Genomic DNA, 16,310 nt, shown 5'->3' with positions numbered 1-16,310 from the left:
TCTCGCTTTTTGAGTAACTCTTTCTGGTTGTATGATCACAAACATGGACTCTCTCTATCTAGTATTTATTGTTGGAGCCTTTATTTTCAAGTTTGTAGAGGCCTGCATCTATAAACTCGGCAACTGGCCTACGGCCCTGGCAATGAGCGAGCTACTGCGTGGTTATGTCGAAACTCTCCATAGAAGTAAGAAATAAAGCCCCAAAGAGATAAAGCAAGAGAGAGTCCTTTTTCCACTTGAAATCTTTCATGGAAGAACAAAACAGCTAAAGATTCCGTCACAGGCAGCAGAGTAGAAATTATAATTCCAGACAACAATGAGGAGGCACAAGAAATGATCCCAATCGCTCCTAAGAAGAAGCATTGCCAAAGAAATGCGCAGACAGCCAAAACCACATAATATTTCACTTTACCGAGCTCAAATTTTTCTGCTTCTTGAGGAATTGCCTAAACAAAATGGTGAGGAGGCGTTTAGATGTATGTTTTGAAAGAGATTATATTATGTTTTTAGTAACCAAATCATATAGCCAACTCCATAAGAATGGGTTGTTAAAAGATACTATTTAGATGTGCTTCTGCTGTTTGAAGTCGTTATAATAAAATGATAGTTAATTATGTGTTCGACAATTTTGATTAGAGCAACCCAAAGCACATTATATCGAGAGAGAGAAGACAGTTTATTAGATGTTAGTATGTGTCCCAAAATAGGTTACATTCAAATCTCCCAAAAGCTATAGATTGGTGAGGACACCCTTGACCGGCGTGCTTTTTTGGCACCAGCCATTGTCCACTCTACAAGGAATAGCCGGCTATTAGACAACTCCCCTAACACAATGGGGCACGCTGGTGGCAAGGCTTGAACCCAAGACCTCCTTATATCCCAAAAGTCCCTATAGTGAGGCCATGTGTTTTACGGGTGTGGGTACTACTATGCTCGATTTGTAGGTTACTTTCTAATAGGTAATGATCGGTTGTGTTACAAACTAATTTTCCAAAAAATAGAATATGTTTTTCTGTAAGGACTAAACACAATTGTATGTGAATTCAAGCCGCTATAATCAAATAATTAACTCAAACGACGTGTGGGATGTACCTTGAAATCATGGTTGATCAGCATTCCGATAGTACAAAAGGCAGTTGCAAAGAACGATATGATGATCTGCATCTCCATGACTGAAGAATAAGTAATGGGCTGCTTAGCTTTCTTGAAAGTCAACTCAATCGATGGTAGAATAAACCCATACAAAGCTGATGCTCCTAATGTCATGAAAAACCCCTCATAATATTTCATGCTCGATTCATGATTAGGATGATCCGTGCTGGAATGAAGAGCAAGAATTACAGCACCAATACATAGCAAAAATACGGAATTGATTGTGAAAGCAGATAACTTTTGTTTGACTAAGATAAACGCAAATCCAGCCGTAAATGCCAATTGGGTGGCAATTATAAGAGAATATGTTGAAACAGGTAGGCAAGAAACACCATATGCAGCCAAATAATCATCCAAGCCAGTCAAAATTCCAATGACGGCACAAGGAAGAAAAAGAGTCGGGTTCATAGTAAAAAACTTGGCTTCTCGTCTTCCATATCTCTTTCGATATAAAAAAGAAAAGATTACTGGGATAGTGATAAATGGCCAACCAGCTGTCGGTAAACAGCTTGATAACCAAATTCTTTTACCTCCTTTTAAAAAGTAAAGGCGCTGCACCAACGGGCCACCACAGTTCCCTATCGCTAGAAGTATGCAGTTCGAAGCAAGCAGGACTTTCTTCATGGTTTTGCTCATCTTATCATTCTCTTCTTCTTGTTGGTTGCTTGTACGTACCGAGTCCATACTTTTAAATCTTGCCAGTGAGTTTTCTGCAATTAAAAAGACCTACCATCTTATACTAGAACATGTATACAACTCCATATGCATACATATTGAACACACTGTCAATTGTCAAAGATACATTATGAAGTAATGAAGAACACCATTCTTGATAGATCAAGGAAACTTAGTTTCTTCGATCTTAAGAGAATTAGTAATGCTTCTACTTTTTTAGTACATATGTTTGCTTATTGTTTTTCATGATAAATTTCATAATTAACTTGCTGCGTGGGATGGGGTGTAAAAGCAGATGAATCATTTTTCAGTTGGGATGCTGATAAAAGGATCATCTTTTAGTAACTTTTTCTAAAAAGGCCTTAAAAGAACAAATATTTATTTGAAGAAAAGAAATTAAAATACAAAAATTGTTTCATTCTTTTATGTTACAACTTACAAGACCTTATTTGAAAACCCAAGAACTAGTTTCTCTTCACTAGCTACTATGTTACAAGACCTTGTTTCCATCCCCACATAATCTGCTGAAAATTATTCTATGATTTAGCTCAATAACTAGACCATTTGTCACATTAATGTTTATATGCTAATGTATAGCATTATTATTTATGTGTAATTTAATAAAAAAGAAAACCTGCATACATAGATAAAAATATAGTTGTCGACTCGTAACTTTTGACTCGAATCGAAAATATAATTTTTGATTCGTGACTCAAAACGTAATTACTCGACTCGTAAGAGTCAAGACATTTGTATATACCACATAATATTGTATAATTTTATATATGTAACGTATTTATAAACCAAATATAAATTGATTATTTTAATACATTACCAAAATATCACATATTCGATACTTTTAAGTCATAAACTTCCAGTTTCAAATTCGTACTGAAAGAATAAAAAATACATATATAACATACAAAATAATGTCACCATAAATATGATATATAATATATGGGGAAGGGAATATGAGGCTGTTAGGCACCTAAGTTTGGTGAAAAACCTTTCACATACCTTTTTATAAATCATAAAAATCATGGGAGGTCAAACATTTATTCAAAATATTAAAATATTGGTATGTAAAAGTTTTTTCACCCAAGTTGAGTGCATGACAACCTCATACTCACTTTTCTCATAATATATAATTATATAATCAAACTACAACGATCATAAGTTTGCGACTCGTATTGACTCGTTCCAAATTTATACCGCGACTCGCAAGAGTCCGGAAAAAAAAAGTCACACGATGAGTTGCCTCGTTTTCGGTGTAAATTGACTCGACTCTTAAGAATCGACTTGTGATGACTCGTAAGTCTAACAACTATGGATAAAAGCAAGAAAAACATTACCTTATCTCCTATGGATGGATACTCGAATGAAAAATTAACAAAAAGAAGCAACAATTTAGTACAGCAAAAATGAAGAAACTTGGGCCAAGAAAGTAAGAGATTTCTTAAGGCAGATAAATAAGAAAGTTATGTAGGAAAGAACTGTGTACAAGTACAACTGTACAACACATGGAAGCCTTTACACACATCATTACAAATTCACCATGCACCCTGCCATTAATATCTTGACACCTTTCTCTATTCTTCCTATAATTTCATTTTCAATATTATTCCCAGTCTCATTCTTGTTTTCTGTTTTTATTTTATTGTTTCCATATGAGAAAATACCATCGGTAGTAGAGCCATTACGGACAAATTCAAATTAGTCTAAATTTATTTTTAGGTGGACATAACAAAATGGGCTATACAATTTGTACCACGAGTTTTTATTAATTTAAATGTACAATTGAAATAACACACAAACGTAATGATGGTGGATTTATTTAAAATTGTGATATAATTATCAATTCTCATACAATACTCACAATCGGTGTACGGTAACCATCAATTCCAATATTTTAACCATATGTATTCTTGTTAAACAGCTTAGAACATTTTACTGAATCTGTTAACCATGAATTCTCGCTAAACAACTTAAAACATTTGTTTTATAAGTTAAGCCACATCCTCTAACTTCCTCTCTGATCATGCACAACATCAAAGTTCCATCAACATTTGATACCATCAAGCGAACCATACAATTCACAAAACCAATCAATATATATTCAGATCACATCAATGCATATTCCATTTAGAGTTACAATATTATACTTCAAAAAAAAAAAAGTTAAATGTGTTTTTCAAGAAATTTACACAACGTTATACTAGCTACGCATTGCTTAGTAATACTACTTGCTATATATTTTCTTAAACTTAGGTAGATGAGATGTTAACGACTTAACGCGATTGAATAAACCAAATTAGTAGACCAAGGGTCCGTTCTTTTTTTTTTTTCATTAACGTATAAATAATGTCTGTATATATTAAGTAAAAAATAGGTAATTGACAGTTATTTTTGTTTATAATTAAGTAAAAAGAAAATATTAAATTTGTCTGAATACATTAAGTTCTTAATTATTATGTCTATTAAATAAAAAAAAATTAAAAAAAAAAAGAACAAATGTCAAATATCAGCATTACATTGACCAACGAGAATGCTAGCTAGGAACAATGGCAACTCACGAGTACCCACCAAAATGCGTTTCCTTTAGTCCTTTCACCGAATTCTCCATTTGACTAAAATGGAATCCTTTTTGTTCAACCTTCTTACATATACATACTAAACCAACTATATATAACCAACCCAGCCTAGCTAGCATAACTTCGAGAAACTCACTAAAGTTCAATCAATCGGAATAATGCAATGAGAATAGAACCAAACGATCATATAGAATAATAAAGAAAGAGGTTTCAAAAACTAGCTATAACCATATATACCAATCTATTTGGAATACTTACTCTAACATAAACGTATGGAGTAGTCAAAAACTAGCTTATATGCATTGTACATTATTTTGATATTGAAAAAGAGACTATTATATTAGACTATAAGCACATTAGACGGAACCACTCCCTGTCTTCGGGTAAAGATATGACTATCTACATTTCACATCCCTGATATCTCGTTACATTTTAACGAGATTGAGCATTGTTATTGCTATTGATGACTATGTACACATTGTAGTGTTCTTGAGATCGATATCTCCTTTAGTCAAACATCCCACTCCAAAAAATGATCAAAAAACTAACACGAATTAGGCTCTTTGATCTCTTTGCCAGGAATCACATATCTCCAAGAAATTGATCACCTCATGAAAACCATCAATCAATCTTAACAAACTCGTATTTAACCCCCCCTCTTTAGAGAAGTAATATCACTTGTTTATTGGTAACTTAATTTTCACCAATTCAATCCCTAAATCTCCATCATCATCAATAGAATAGTTACTAATTTCATCTTCATCAACCCTCAATTCAGAACTTTCACCCGCTTCGTTATAATCCCTTAACTCGACTTCCATCATAACATGCGTGCTAACGACGTCGTTAGTAACGATTTCAGCACGACATAAAGGGCAATTTGTATGTGATCTAAGCCAAGTATCTATACAAGATATATGAAAAACATGTTTACATATTGGTAACAACCTAGCCATATCATTTTCTTCAAATTCACTCAAACAAACCAAACAATCACTCCCATCAATCATCTTATCGTTTTTATCGAATTTAACAACCTTTATACCGTTGATCACGGACGGTTGAAGCCCGGTGGTGCGAATATACCATATGGGGTGATCAACCACATCATTCAGATCATGATCATGGTTTTCTTGATTTTCCGGCGAGGGTGACGGCGGCGTACGGCGGCGCCACCGCCGGAAAAGCTTGTAAAGTGCGTAAAATAAAGTGGCTGTTATGAATATAACAGAAAGTTTTAAAGGGAGTGAGAGTAGTGGGTGGTGATGGCTGGGGTTTTCCGGTGGTGGTGGTTGTTCATAAGGTGGTGAGTTGGCCGGAGATGACGATGGTCCGGTGGTGGCGCAAAGAGTAGGACAGAAAAGAATGCATTCAGGTAAGCAAACACCGGTGTGGTTTAGATTTGGATCACAATCAAACATGCAAATAGAGTATTGGGTGGTGATATTAGTTGAAGGTTGTAAAATTAGTTTCCGGCCGTGATGGTAATTGGGTGGTGCCATGGAGGAGCTATGATATAAAGTCAACGTGTTAATGTTAATTTGTGATTGTTAAATGTTGGTATTACCGTATTAGGTGGGATATACAATGACGTTTAAGTCTTTATTAATCAAGGTTTTACAAAACAGTGATGGGAAATTTTTTAAGTAACTAGATTTATGTATGCGTAATGTGGCGGCGGTTGGGGTAGTCATGGCGGAGGTGATGGAGCGGGTGGTAGTGGGAACGGCGGTGGGAACAACGATAGTGGTGAATGAAAAATAATTGATGTTAAATTATTTCATTAAGGGTATAATAGGTATATATTAAATGAAAATGTTTAAATTATTGAATAAAAGATAGAGGTATTTTTGGTTTTTCAAAAGCTGAAAGTTAAAATAAAAGAAAGGGAGATTTGTTTTATTGGATAGTATAGATACCTTTGATTTTTCTTTTATTACGCATACTCAATATTGGATGTAACAGAATCCAGTTAAGAGACGAAGTTAGGATTTTAGGTCTTGGATGACCAAATAATTTACAATATACTAACTAGTATTTAAAATAGACAATAAATTTAAATTGAGCCGATGTGAGTGTACGAGATTTTATGTGTATGTTTTGTTGGGTATCCATTTATATTTGAACTACACTGATACATAAAAATAACAAAATTGACCATGAGTCGTTACAAGTTTTTTAGGAAAAAAACTCAAAGCTTATCATCTTTAAAGATCGAATTTAAAACCTTAGGTATTATTGAGAATGACTCTAACCAACTGGGTTGACGGTAATTGTATAGTGTATATGATTAATCATTATATATAACAATCCCAATTCCAACTACTACAGTACCGGTTCAGTTGGTACTGTAGCGATTCAGTTAGATCCAGTTCAGTTACAACAACAATTTACAATTTCTCATACACAAGGTACAACTTTTAAAGCATAACAATTAAGACATATGTCACCGCCGGCCATCAACCAACGCCGGCAACACACTTCTTCCTTCACCACCGCCGGCCAACAACCAGCGCAGGCAACACCCACCGATTGACCACCGCCGGGTAACAACCAGCGCCGGCGAGACCCACCGCACCGAACGACAGCGGAGCGGATCTGATGAACCATTCTTATAACAACATCATTAGAATAAACATCCCTAGATCTAAACTACTACAAGGAAAGGGGAAAAAAGACAAAGAAGATGCTACTGGTGTTAACCAACGCGGGATCTTCATCTGATAACTTTGCAACAGCCACTACCACCACAAAGACATATCTTCATCATCAACAACAAAAAAATAACTGCCCGGAATAACTACTTACTCTGTCGGCCAACATCGGAAATAACAACAGTGACCGGATAAACCGTTATCACTTCACAGTCATCGTCTTCAAACAAGCAACAAATAAGATGTACCGATAACGACTCAAAATAAAATTAACCAGAAGATAAAGATGAAGAACAATGTAGTGGTGGTGTGTCAACGGCAGGGTCGTATCTGGTGGTCAGAAAATGCGTGAATAATTACATCTAGGTTAGATTTGCGATGATGATTGAAATAAGTTCGTATGTGTGTTTAATTGTTGATAATAGTATGCACATTTTGAAGAAGGATAATGGTGGCCTGGTGGGTGACTGGATGCGGTAGAGAGTTTGAAGATGGAATGAAACGGTGGGGTGTTTTAGGTTGAATTGTTTACTCATATACATGGAAAGGTACATACATTGATATGTGTGTATGCACCTTCCATATCAAAAGTTTTTTCTTTAAATTTAATATACAACTATTTAATGCATGTACAAACCCTTTAAAATTTTGATCCCACTAACACATTATTCATGGAATGCGACTGGTTGTGATAACTGCGACTATTGGTGGTGGTTACGGTGTTGAGGTTGTGGTATTACATTTCTAAACTATGTCCGCAGCAACGCGCGGCCGTATATAACTAGTTAGAAAACAAACGAAAATGTTGCCAAAGTAATACTAGTATACGAGCCGAGTCAAAACAAATGAAAAACGAGGTGAATCGGTAGTTAACTCGTAGAACATCTTGACTCGAAATATGACTCGTAAAATTCGAAGTTATACTCGATACGAGTCTACATTTGGAACTAAAGTGGGTCACTCGCTTATGTTTTGAAACATTTTACCAAAGAGGAGTAATAATCGTACTACATATTTTAATGCATTTACCACACTACTATTTTATAACATACTGTACAAATATGCAATGCACAACAATGATAAATATATCAAATTTTATGATACAAATATTATTTTTCTTTAGCAAAGGGAAAAAGGAGGTTTAATGGTTTATACCTTTAGCACAAAATTAGGATCTTTTTATTAGATATGGTTTTTTATTATCTTCTTGTTTTTCTCTTTTTTTTTTCTATTGATGATCTAATTTTTATTTTTTACTTTCTTCCTCTCATAGATATGTAGATAGTAAATATTAAAAATCCTTTTATCTGTTTATTTAAATAGTAAATATTTGGACTTGGATTGAGAATGTATAAGCCGTAAGGACTAAGGTAAATAAATAGGAAAGGATATTACTATAACAAAAATTAGACATTTATAACAATATCTGCATCATTCAGTTGTATTCTGTGCATTATAATTTGTAAATGGACATTCTTATTTTTTTTTCTTATAAAATTTATTATTCTTTTATTTTTATCTTAAGTTAAATACTTTGAGAAATACATAGCTTTATGATTACCGTCGGATCTTTTAAATATGTAACTTTGATCATTTGGGGTGTAAATTTGGAAATGAATTGCGAGTCTGTGACATTAAACTAATGCACATATAATCTTTTGGTAAATGTATTAGAATAATGAAGTTATATTTTACTTTAACCACTGGCTTAAATCCCAGTGGTCAGGGGTATTTACACTTCCCACTATGTGGGGCCCTAGTAGGTTTTCTCCTAAGGTTGTAGGTCCGAGCCTCGGGTGACACAATCCTTAGGTTTTCCATCTAACAATTTTCCCAAGGGGGGGGGGGTTGAGAGACTGCAGCGTATGCTCAGCATCTCGTGAGGTCCAACGATTGTTGGTTAAAATTGTCTTCAACCATGTCTGAGTCGAAATAAACCTTTCAAAAAAAAAAATGTAAGATATGTATACATATATATATATATATATATATATTTATATAATAAAGGAAAAAGTAAGAGTGTGGTTGTCATGTACCTAATCTAGGTATAAAACTCTCCCACATATTAATATTTTAATATTTATCATATAATAAATAAATGATTGACCCTTTATGTTTTTTACGGCTTAAAAAATTAGCACGTGGGATGTTATATACCTAAGATACACACATACCTATATCTATACTCTATATTAAAGAAAATACCCCCATGTTGAAAGTTACATGGGGAAAATGTCTAAAATGTCCTCCTATGTAATATTTACACCTACAAGGCTACAACCCTTTAAAATATTTTCACATATACTATTCTCTTAACATTAATAATTAAATTACACTATCAATCCTTTATTTTTCTAAAATATCTCTATTAACCTTTTAAATTAATTACTTTTATATAAATTATCTACGGCACTCGACGTCGCATCCACCACCAACACTCACATCCACCACCACACTGTCGCCGTCACGACCACCGCCGCATCGCGCGGGTACAATGCTAGTTATATATAAAAAATATCTTTGAATTTTACGATTTAATTAATGTACGATTCAATTAATGGAATCATGGGTCAAAATTTTTAAGATTTGAGTCAGGTCAAAAACTCCGAGTCAACAACTATTGCATGACCCAAACAAAAAAAATGCCAAAACGAAAAAGAAAAAGGAAATAAACCTATATTTTTACCACCAATGTCGACTCAACTGCCGCTTTTGTTTTGTTGTAACTACTCGCAGACTGATGAGCTAGCTACTGTTATACTTTTCCTGGTCAATACTCCTTCTGTTGTCTCTCGCCGATATCCTTTTTCCGGCCGTCGCTTCTCCGTCGTCACACACGTAGGTATCTCTAACTCAATGTCAATCCCTTTAATATCTCGATTAATCTCATTTTCAATCAGGCCCAAAACCCCTGCTTTTTCATTCACATCATTTGCACCCACAAGCCCACTTGAAAATTGTTGGACACATTTACAGAAAAATGATCCAAATATTGAAAAAACTTTAACAAGAATTGTGGGGTCTAATTTAAATGCATCATGTGTTAAGGAGTTAATAAAAAGATGCAGTCTTGGAAGTAAATATTATGTATCTGGGCTTAGGTTTTTTGTGTGGGCTGGAATTCAAGGTGGTGGTGGTGGGTATAAACATAGTTCATATATGTATAATATTGCTTGTAAACATTTCAAGATTCATAAAAATCCTAACTTGATTAAGGAAGTAGTCGAGGCGTATCGTGTCGATAAGTGTGTTGTGAGTGTGAAAAGTTTCAAGATTGTTTTGAGTTTATGTAAGGAGGCTAAGATTGGGGATGAGGGGTTGTGGGTGTTTAGAAAAATGAGTGATTTTGGTTGTAGGCCGGATACTACGGCGTATAATGTGGTGATTAGGCTGTTATGTGAGACGGGTCGGGTTGATGAAGGGTTGAAGTTGATGGAGGAGATGAAGGTGGTTGGTTGTTATCCGGATATGGTGACGTTTGTTACGTTGGTTAAAGGGTTTTGTGATTTGGGTAAGGTAGAAGATGCTTATAGGTTGTTTGAGGTTATGGATGGACAAGGGTGTTTAGCGAATGTTGTTGCGTATTCGGCTTTGCTTGATGGGTATTGTCGGGTTGGGAATTTGGAAAAAGGTTTGGACTTATTGAAAGAAATGGAAAACAAAGGTGGGGCATGTGCACCGACTGTTGTTACATATACTACTATGATTCATGGTTTTTGTGAAAAGGGTAGAACGAATGAGGCATTGACTATTTTGGATCGTATGGAGCTGTGTGGCTGTGCACCAAATAGGGTTACGATTAGTACCTTGATTGATGGTCTTTGTAAGGAGGAGCAAGTTGAGGAAGCGTATAAGTTGGTTGATAGATTTTTTGCTAAAGAGAGTGTTTCTAAAAGTGAGTGTTATAGCTCTCTTGTGGTGACATTAATGAGGGTTGGAAAGTTTGGAGAGGCTGAGAAAGTATTCAGAAGAATGTTGGTGAGTGGTTTGAAGCCGGATGGAGCGTCTTGTAGCGAGTTGTTAAAGAGGTTGTGTTTAAAAGAACAACGGGTACTAGATGCTTTCACGTTGCTTACTGAAATTGAGAAATTAGGATTTGTAACTTCTATTGATTCGGAAATTTGTTCTATTATGATGAAAGGACTTTGGACTAAGAAGCATTCATTGGAAGCTTCCAAGCTTGCTATGTTGATGGCTCAGAACAAGATCCTACTTAAACCTTCTTATGTGTAGAGTGTGGCTGAGTAGCATAAGAATGCTGGGAAAATGGAACTAACTTCTCATTTTTATAAGGTGATTGGTTGTTAAATGCGGGTGGATGGCACTTCTCTTTGTATGCTGCTGGATCGTCTTGGACTATTGTTCACTGGTGAGACTCTCTACAGAGAGCTGTTGCAGAGTCAACTCGAAAGCCTCTCATTCAAGAAATGAAGATATTGCCAGTTAGAGGCATGTGCAGTGTGCCTGTTCAAGCAAGCTAGTTATGCACTTCTGCTACATTTTCAAAACTCAAGGTAATTGGGTTGGGTAATCGGTCAGGATAGGTTCAGGTAATAAAGGGTCATTTTTGTATCGGTAGGTCAAAACAGCTGGGCCTGGTTGACCTGAAATCTTATGAATCAATTTTGTAGGGTTAGAAACACTTATTGTAAATATGTACTTTGTCACTTCTGAATTATGATTGAAAGAGTTACCTTATTTTATCAACCTGATATATTAGTTCCTTGCAGGCTAAATTTGTTATTTTATCTGGCTGTTAGACATGTTAGAGATAAAACTAAAGTACTAAACTTGAATCAAGCTATTTTTAAATAAAGATCAAAGGTGCCACCTTGTGATATCATCTTATCTGTTTGTTTATTATCACATGTACGTAGAAAGAGTGAACATATAGTGTATGTAAGCATTTGCGTGATAGAACTGAATGATGAAGTGACGAATGATGTATATCACTATAAGCTGAAAACCGTAGTCAGTTCATGGCTTTGTCCGTGCGCTTTTGATAAGTAACGATACTTTTCTTCATAGAAAGGTTAGTGATGTTAGTAGTTATCAGTAGAATGAAGAGAAAAAAGTTTAAGTAGAAAGAAGATTAAACAAATGGTAAATATGCTAAATCTATGGAAGCCTCTTGCCCGACCTGTTAGTGATGACTGAGAAGGAAGACAATGCCACTATAACATTACTCTTTCTTTTCTTTATATTGGTAGTTCAGGGTTGAGGTATTAGCTTTCTAAACCAATAAAGTATGGATTCGACCTGTGTTCAGCATGGAGCTTTCAGTATCATCCTGAGTGGATTGTTTCTCAAACATTTTATCTTAACAAAACTTGCTAATTATATTATGATGATGATTAGTTAGCATAAACAGGTAATTAACATAAACGGAACTAAATTATTTAGAAATAATTGATTACCAGAAAGTGATTTTGTTCGCCGGAAAAAGTACCACCATGATCTGCTTGATATTCCTGAAAGCGCCAAATGAATGTTAATTTGAAAGTATTTATATATGGGGGAAGGGAATATGAGGCTGTTAGGCACCCAAGTTGGGTGAAAAACCCCTCACATACCTTTTTTTAAAAGGTAAAAATCATGGGGGTCATGTATTTATTTAAAATATTAAAATATTAGTATGTGAGGGGTTTTTCACCCAAGTTGAGTGCATAACAGCCTCATACTCACTTTTCCCTTTATATATTTATATATCTTTTTGAATATAATGCAAGTATATTCCAAGTTTTAGAGAATTAATATACACTGTTGCCTCTGATATCTTCAATCTTCCAAATTTACCCCTATACGTGTGCAATATATAATAAGTAAATAAGTAAACTATATACATTAGAATTTTTGGTCTTTTTTTTTTAGGAACAGATAAGATAAAATTGGATTGTATATTAATCTTCCAAATTAATATACACTGTTGCCTCTGATATCTTCAATCTTCCAAATTTACCCCTATACGTGTGCAATATATAATAAGTAAACTATATACATTCAAATTTTTGGTCTTTTTTTTTAAGGAACAGATAAGATAAAATTGGATTGAGTTTGCAGGTTTTGGAGATTTTATAGAGATCAATGATATATTATCAAGGATTGATGATAATTTGATGATTGTACATATCTTTTTGGATGTTTTTTAACGTGCGGTGTTCGGTGAAATGTCACGAATAATGTTGGATTGTTTATTTCCGTTTGGGTGATTGTTATTCAAGGATATGAAGGCTTTGTCGCAACCCAAGTGGGGAAATATATGCATGTTGAGCTCGAGGCGTTTTTTGTTATGTCAAAACTCGGTGTCAAGTGATGTTGAAAAGCTATGTAATGTTGTTTTTCGTGGGGTTGGTAGTTTAGATAATTTAGAATCAAGTCTTGACAAGCTCAAGATTTCTTGCTGCTCGTCGGTTGTCACCCAAGTTCTTGATTTTAGTAAGAGAGATGTGCCGGTGAGACGGCTGCTCAGATTTTTTTATGGTCAGAAAAACATGTTGATATTAGGATGGAAGATGAAGACTATAATCATGCTATTAGAGTGTATGCCGAGAAGAAGGTTTTTTTAGCATTAGATATGCTGATCACGAATCTTGGTAAAGAAAATAGGGTGATGGAGAGCTCGACATTTAGTAGTGTGGCAGAGCATTGGTAAAACTAGGAAGAGTAGATGAAGCCTTGGGTGTATTCAAGAACTTGGATAAATTAAGGTGCCCTCAAGATAGTACAACCTTTACTGCCATAGTTTCTGCTTTATGCTCAAAAGGGCATGTCAAAAGAGTAGAGTTGGTCATTTATCACCATAAAGATAAGATTTCTAGTTCGGAACTGAAACATATCATTTACAGAAATTTACTTCATGGGTGGTCCGTGCAAGAGAATGTCAAAGAGTCAAGACGAATCTTAAAGGACATGAAAAGGTGCAGGAATCAATCCAAACCTGTTCTGCTACAACACGTTTTTCAAATGTCTTTTCAAGAAAAACTTGAAGTCTAATCCTTCTGGGCTTGTTCCCAAAGCATTGAATGTTATGATTTAGATACGAACATATGAAATTGCACCGACTACAATAAGTTATAAAGAGTCTCTTCAGATTCTCGACACAATGAGAAAAGCAGGGTGTTCTCCTGATTGGGTGAGTTATTATCTTGTCGCACGAGTTTTGTATCTAATTGGAAGATTTGGTAAAGGTAAGCAAATGGTTGATCAGATGATTGAAGACGGTTTAGTCCCTGAGCGCAAGTTCGACTATGACTTAATTGGTATTCTTTGTGGAGTCGAGAGGGTTACTTATGCTCTTGATTTATTTGATCTAATGAAGAAGAGCTCGTTAGGTGGGTATGGAACAGTTTATGACCTGCTGATACCAAAGCTCTGCAGGAACAGTGAGTTTGAGAAGGGCAGAGAGATTTATGATGAGGCAATAGCCATGGGTCTCACCCTCGAGTGTTCTAGTGATGTGTTGAACCCTTTGATTACCAAGGTGTTTAAGCCAACGAGAAAATTGGAAGATAAAATTTGTGTTTTAGATACCCTGAAACAAAAAGTGTTGGAAAATTAAAGCCTGACACAGATCAGAAAAAGGGGGAAGAAGTTATTTATGCCAAAAAGAATGGTAAGAAGATGATGCTGCTTAAGAAAGATCAAAAGTAAAGGAGCTTGAGCTTCTCCTCATTGGTAAGTGTATACATCCGTAAATACATATTACTACCACGTGTATTAGTTAACAGACATTTGTTCATTCTCATCCATTTGACAATGCATTTCATCATCGATTTTTCTCAGTCATATGTTAACTTATGCAATTCAAATCAACAAATGGCTACTTGTTAAATTTCTCTCCTTTTTTCTGAAACGGTCTAACTACAACTAAACTGATAATATCACAATTAGTGTTCATTTGGGACTTGAACCCACAACCAACATATGGCGGGGATCTGAGGGAGATGGTGGGGGGATTACACGTTAAATATTAATCAGTGTTCCCCTGCAATGCATGAATACTTTTTACTAACATGTCAGCAGTTAAACTTTCATCCAATGTTTTGGTAGATGTGGGTGGTAATTCAAACACCTACTGAAGAATGAATCAATCTTTAGTTGCTATGTATTGATAGACAAAGTATAAATAAGGGAAGAGGGCCACACCTTTGGAAGCCAACAAAAATGGGATTCAATTTTATTAATTGTTGCTAGGTGCCTAGGTATAAGTTTGTCTACAAATTTGAACTATTAACTAATGATACATCAGGATATAGGAGCGGAGAAATAACCCTGACATGGGCTTTGTATACACATCGTTCCAGGAGCAAGCCACATGTGTATCACATAGTAACACAGCATGGCTAGCAAAAGAAAACGGTGTTCATACACTTGCTCGTATGTGGCATCATTTCAACTGATGGCTTCATGAGAACGCATACATCAAAATATCCAAGAAGCTAGTTGAAGTTGATCCCACTACCAGCATGCTTGCAATTGCAAGCATGTTGCAAAAAAAATAAAAAGGATCGAATTCCAGCTTATCTCGTGAAAAAGGGACATGGCGTGCTTTATTCTGTCATGACTCGACACTAGCTCAAAATCTTGGGGTCTACACTACGAATGATTATGCTGACGTTTTGGAATTTTTAGTGGGACTATGGAAGTTGGATAAGTTGAAGGGGTTAACCGATGAGGGAAAAAGTGCACAAGAGTATGTCTGTGGCTCTCAAGTCTCACCAAGGATCTGAAAGGTGCTGATAAAGAAGTGTGAAAAGGCTTCTAGGAATCTAGGATGCAGGAAAGTGGGATGGAATTTAGCTTGGCTTCTGTGGTTTTTGAAAGAGTGTTGACATACAGATATAATTTACTGTTATGAGTTATGACTTATGAATAATCAGCACAGTTTGACATACTGTTTTTATGCTTCAGTTAATTCATATTCTTCTTGATTAACATATTAGTTCTACAAATTCTGTATCACAATTTTAGACAGTTAAAAATAATTTCTAGAAGTCTAGGGTAAAAAAAACCCAAGTAAAAAGAAACTTTTAGGGGAGCTTCAAGTGGGTGTTTGTCAGGTTCGTGTGGTTAACTGTTAGGATATTTACCTTTCAAAACTTTTTTTATTTACCAAGTTGACCCATTTCTTTTTCAACTAAAGGGATACAACCTCTGTGATCCATTGAAGATTAAACACGGCCCAAATCGACCTGTTTGTAAGTAAATGGATGGAGATAACTTCCATCTTTTTGATATA

At 35.2% G+C, this 16,310-nt stretch overlaps 3 protein-coding genes and 1 pseudogene across 3 annotated transcripts; 2 read left to right on the top strand and 2 right to left on the bottom strand.

Moving 5' to 3' along the window:
* Positions 1–1,857, bottom strand: LOC122594573 (purine permease 3-like). Its single transcript, XM_043767012.1, has 2 exons — positions 1,093–1,857; positions 1–446 (listed from the first exon to the last, which is right to left on the bottom strand). Exons 1-2 carry the CDS (start codon positions 1,834–1,836, stop codon positions 129–131), a joined length of 1,062 nt encoding a protein of 353 aa, XP_043622947.1. The 5' UTR covers positions 1,837–1,857; the 3' UTR covers positions 1–128.
* Positions 1,858–5,092: 3,235 nt separating this feature from the next.
* LOC122591827 (RING-H2 finger protein ATL54-like) lies at positions 5,093–5,920 on the bottom strand. The gene has a single exon (XM_043764058.1). The coding sequence runs from the start codon at positions 5,918–5,920 to the stop codon at positions 5,093–5,095; it is 828 nt and encodes a 275-aa protein (XP_043619993.1).
* A 3,874-nt stretch (positions 5,921–9,794) lies between these two features.
* LOC122593868 (pentatricopeptide repeat-containing protein At5g47360-like) lies at positions 9,795–11,779 on the top strand. The gene has a single exon (XM_043766321.1). The coding sequence runs from the start codon at positions 9,929–9,931 to the stop codon at positions 11,303–11,305; it is 1,377 nt and encodes a 458-aa protein (XP_043622256.1). The 5' UTR covers positions 9,795–9,928; the 3' UTR covers positions 11,306–11,779.
* Positions 11,780–13,296: 1,517 nt separating this feature from the next.
* LOC122594687 lies at positions 13,297–14,795 on the top strand (annotated as a pseudogene).
* The last annotated feature ends 1,515 nt before the right edge of the window (positions 14,796–16,310 follow it).

The sequence above is a fragment of the Erigeron canadensis genome, chromosome 3, assembly GCF_010389155.1.
Source record: "Erigeron canadensis isolate Cc75 chromosome 3, C_canadensis_v1, whole genome shotgun sequence".
NCBI lineage: Eukaryota > Viridiplantae > Streptophyta > Magnoliopsida > Asterales > Asteraceae > Erigeron > Erigeron canadensis.
This window is presented reverse-complemented; position numbering and strand designations above follow the sequence as displayed.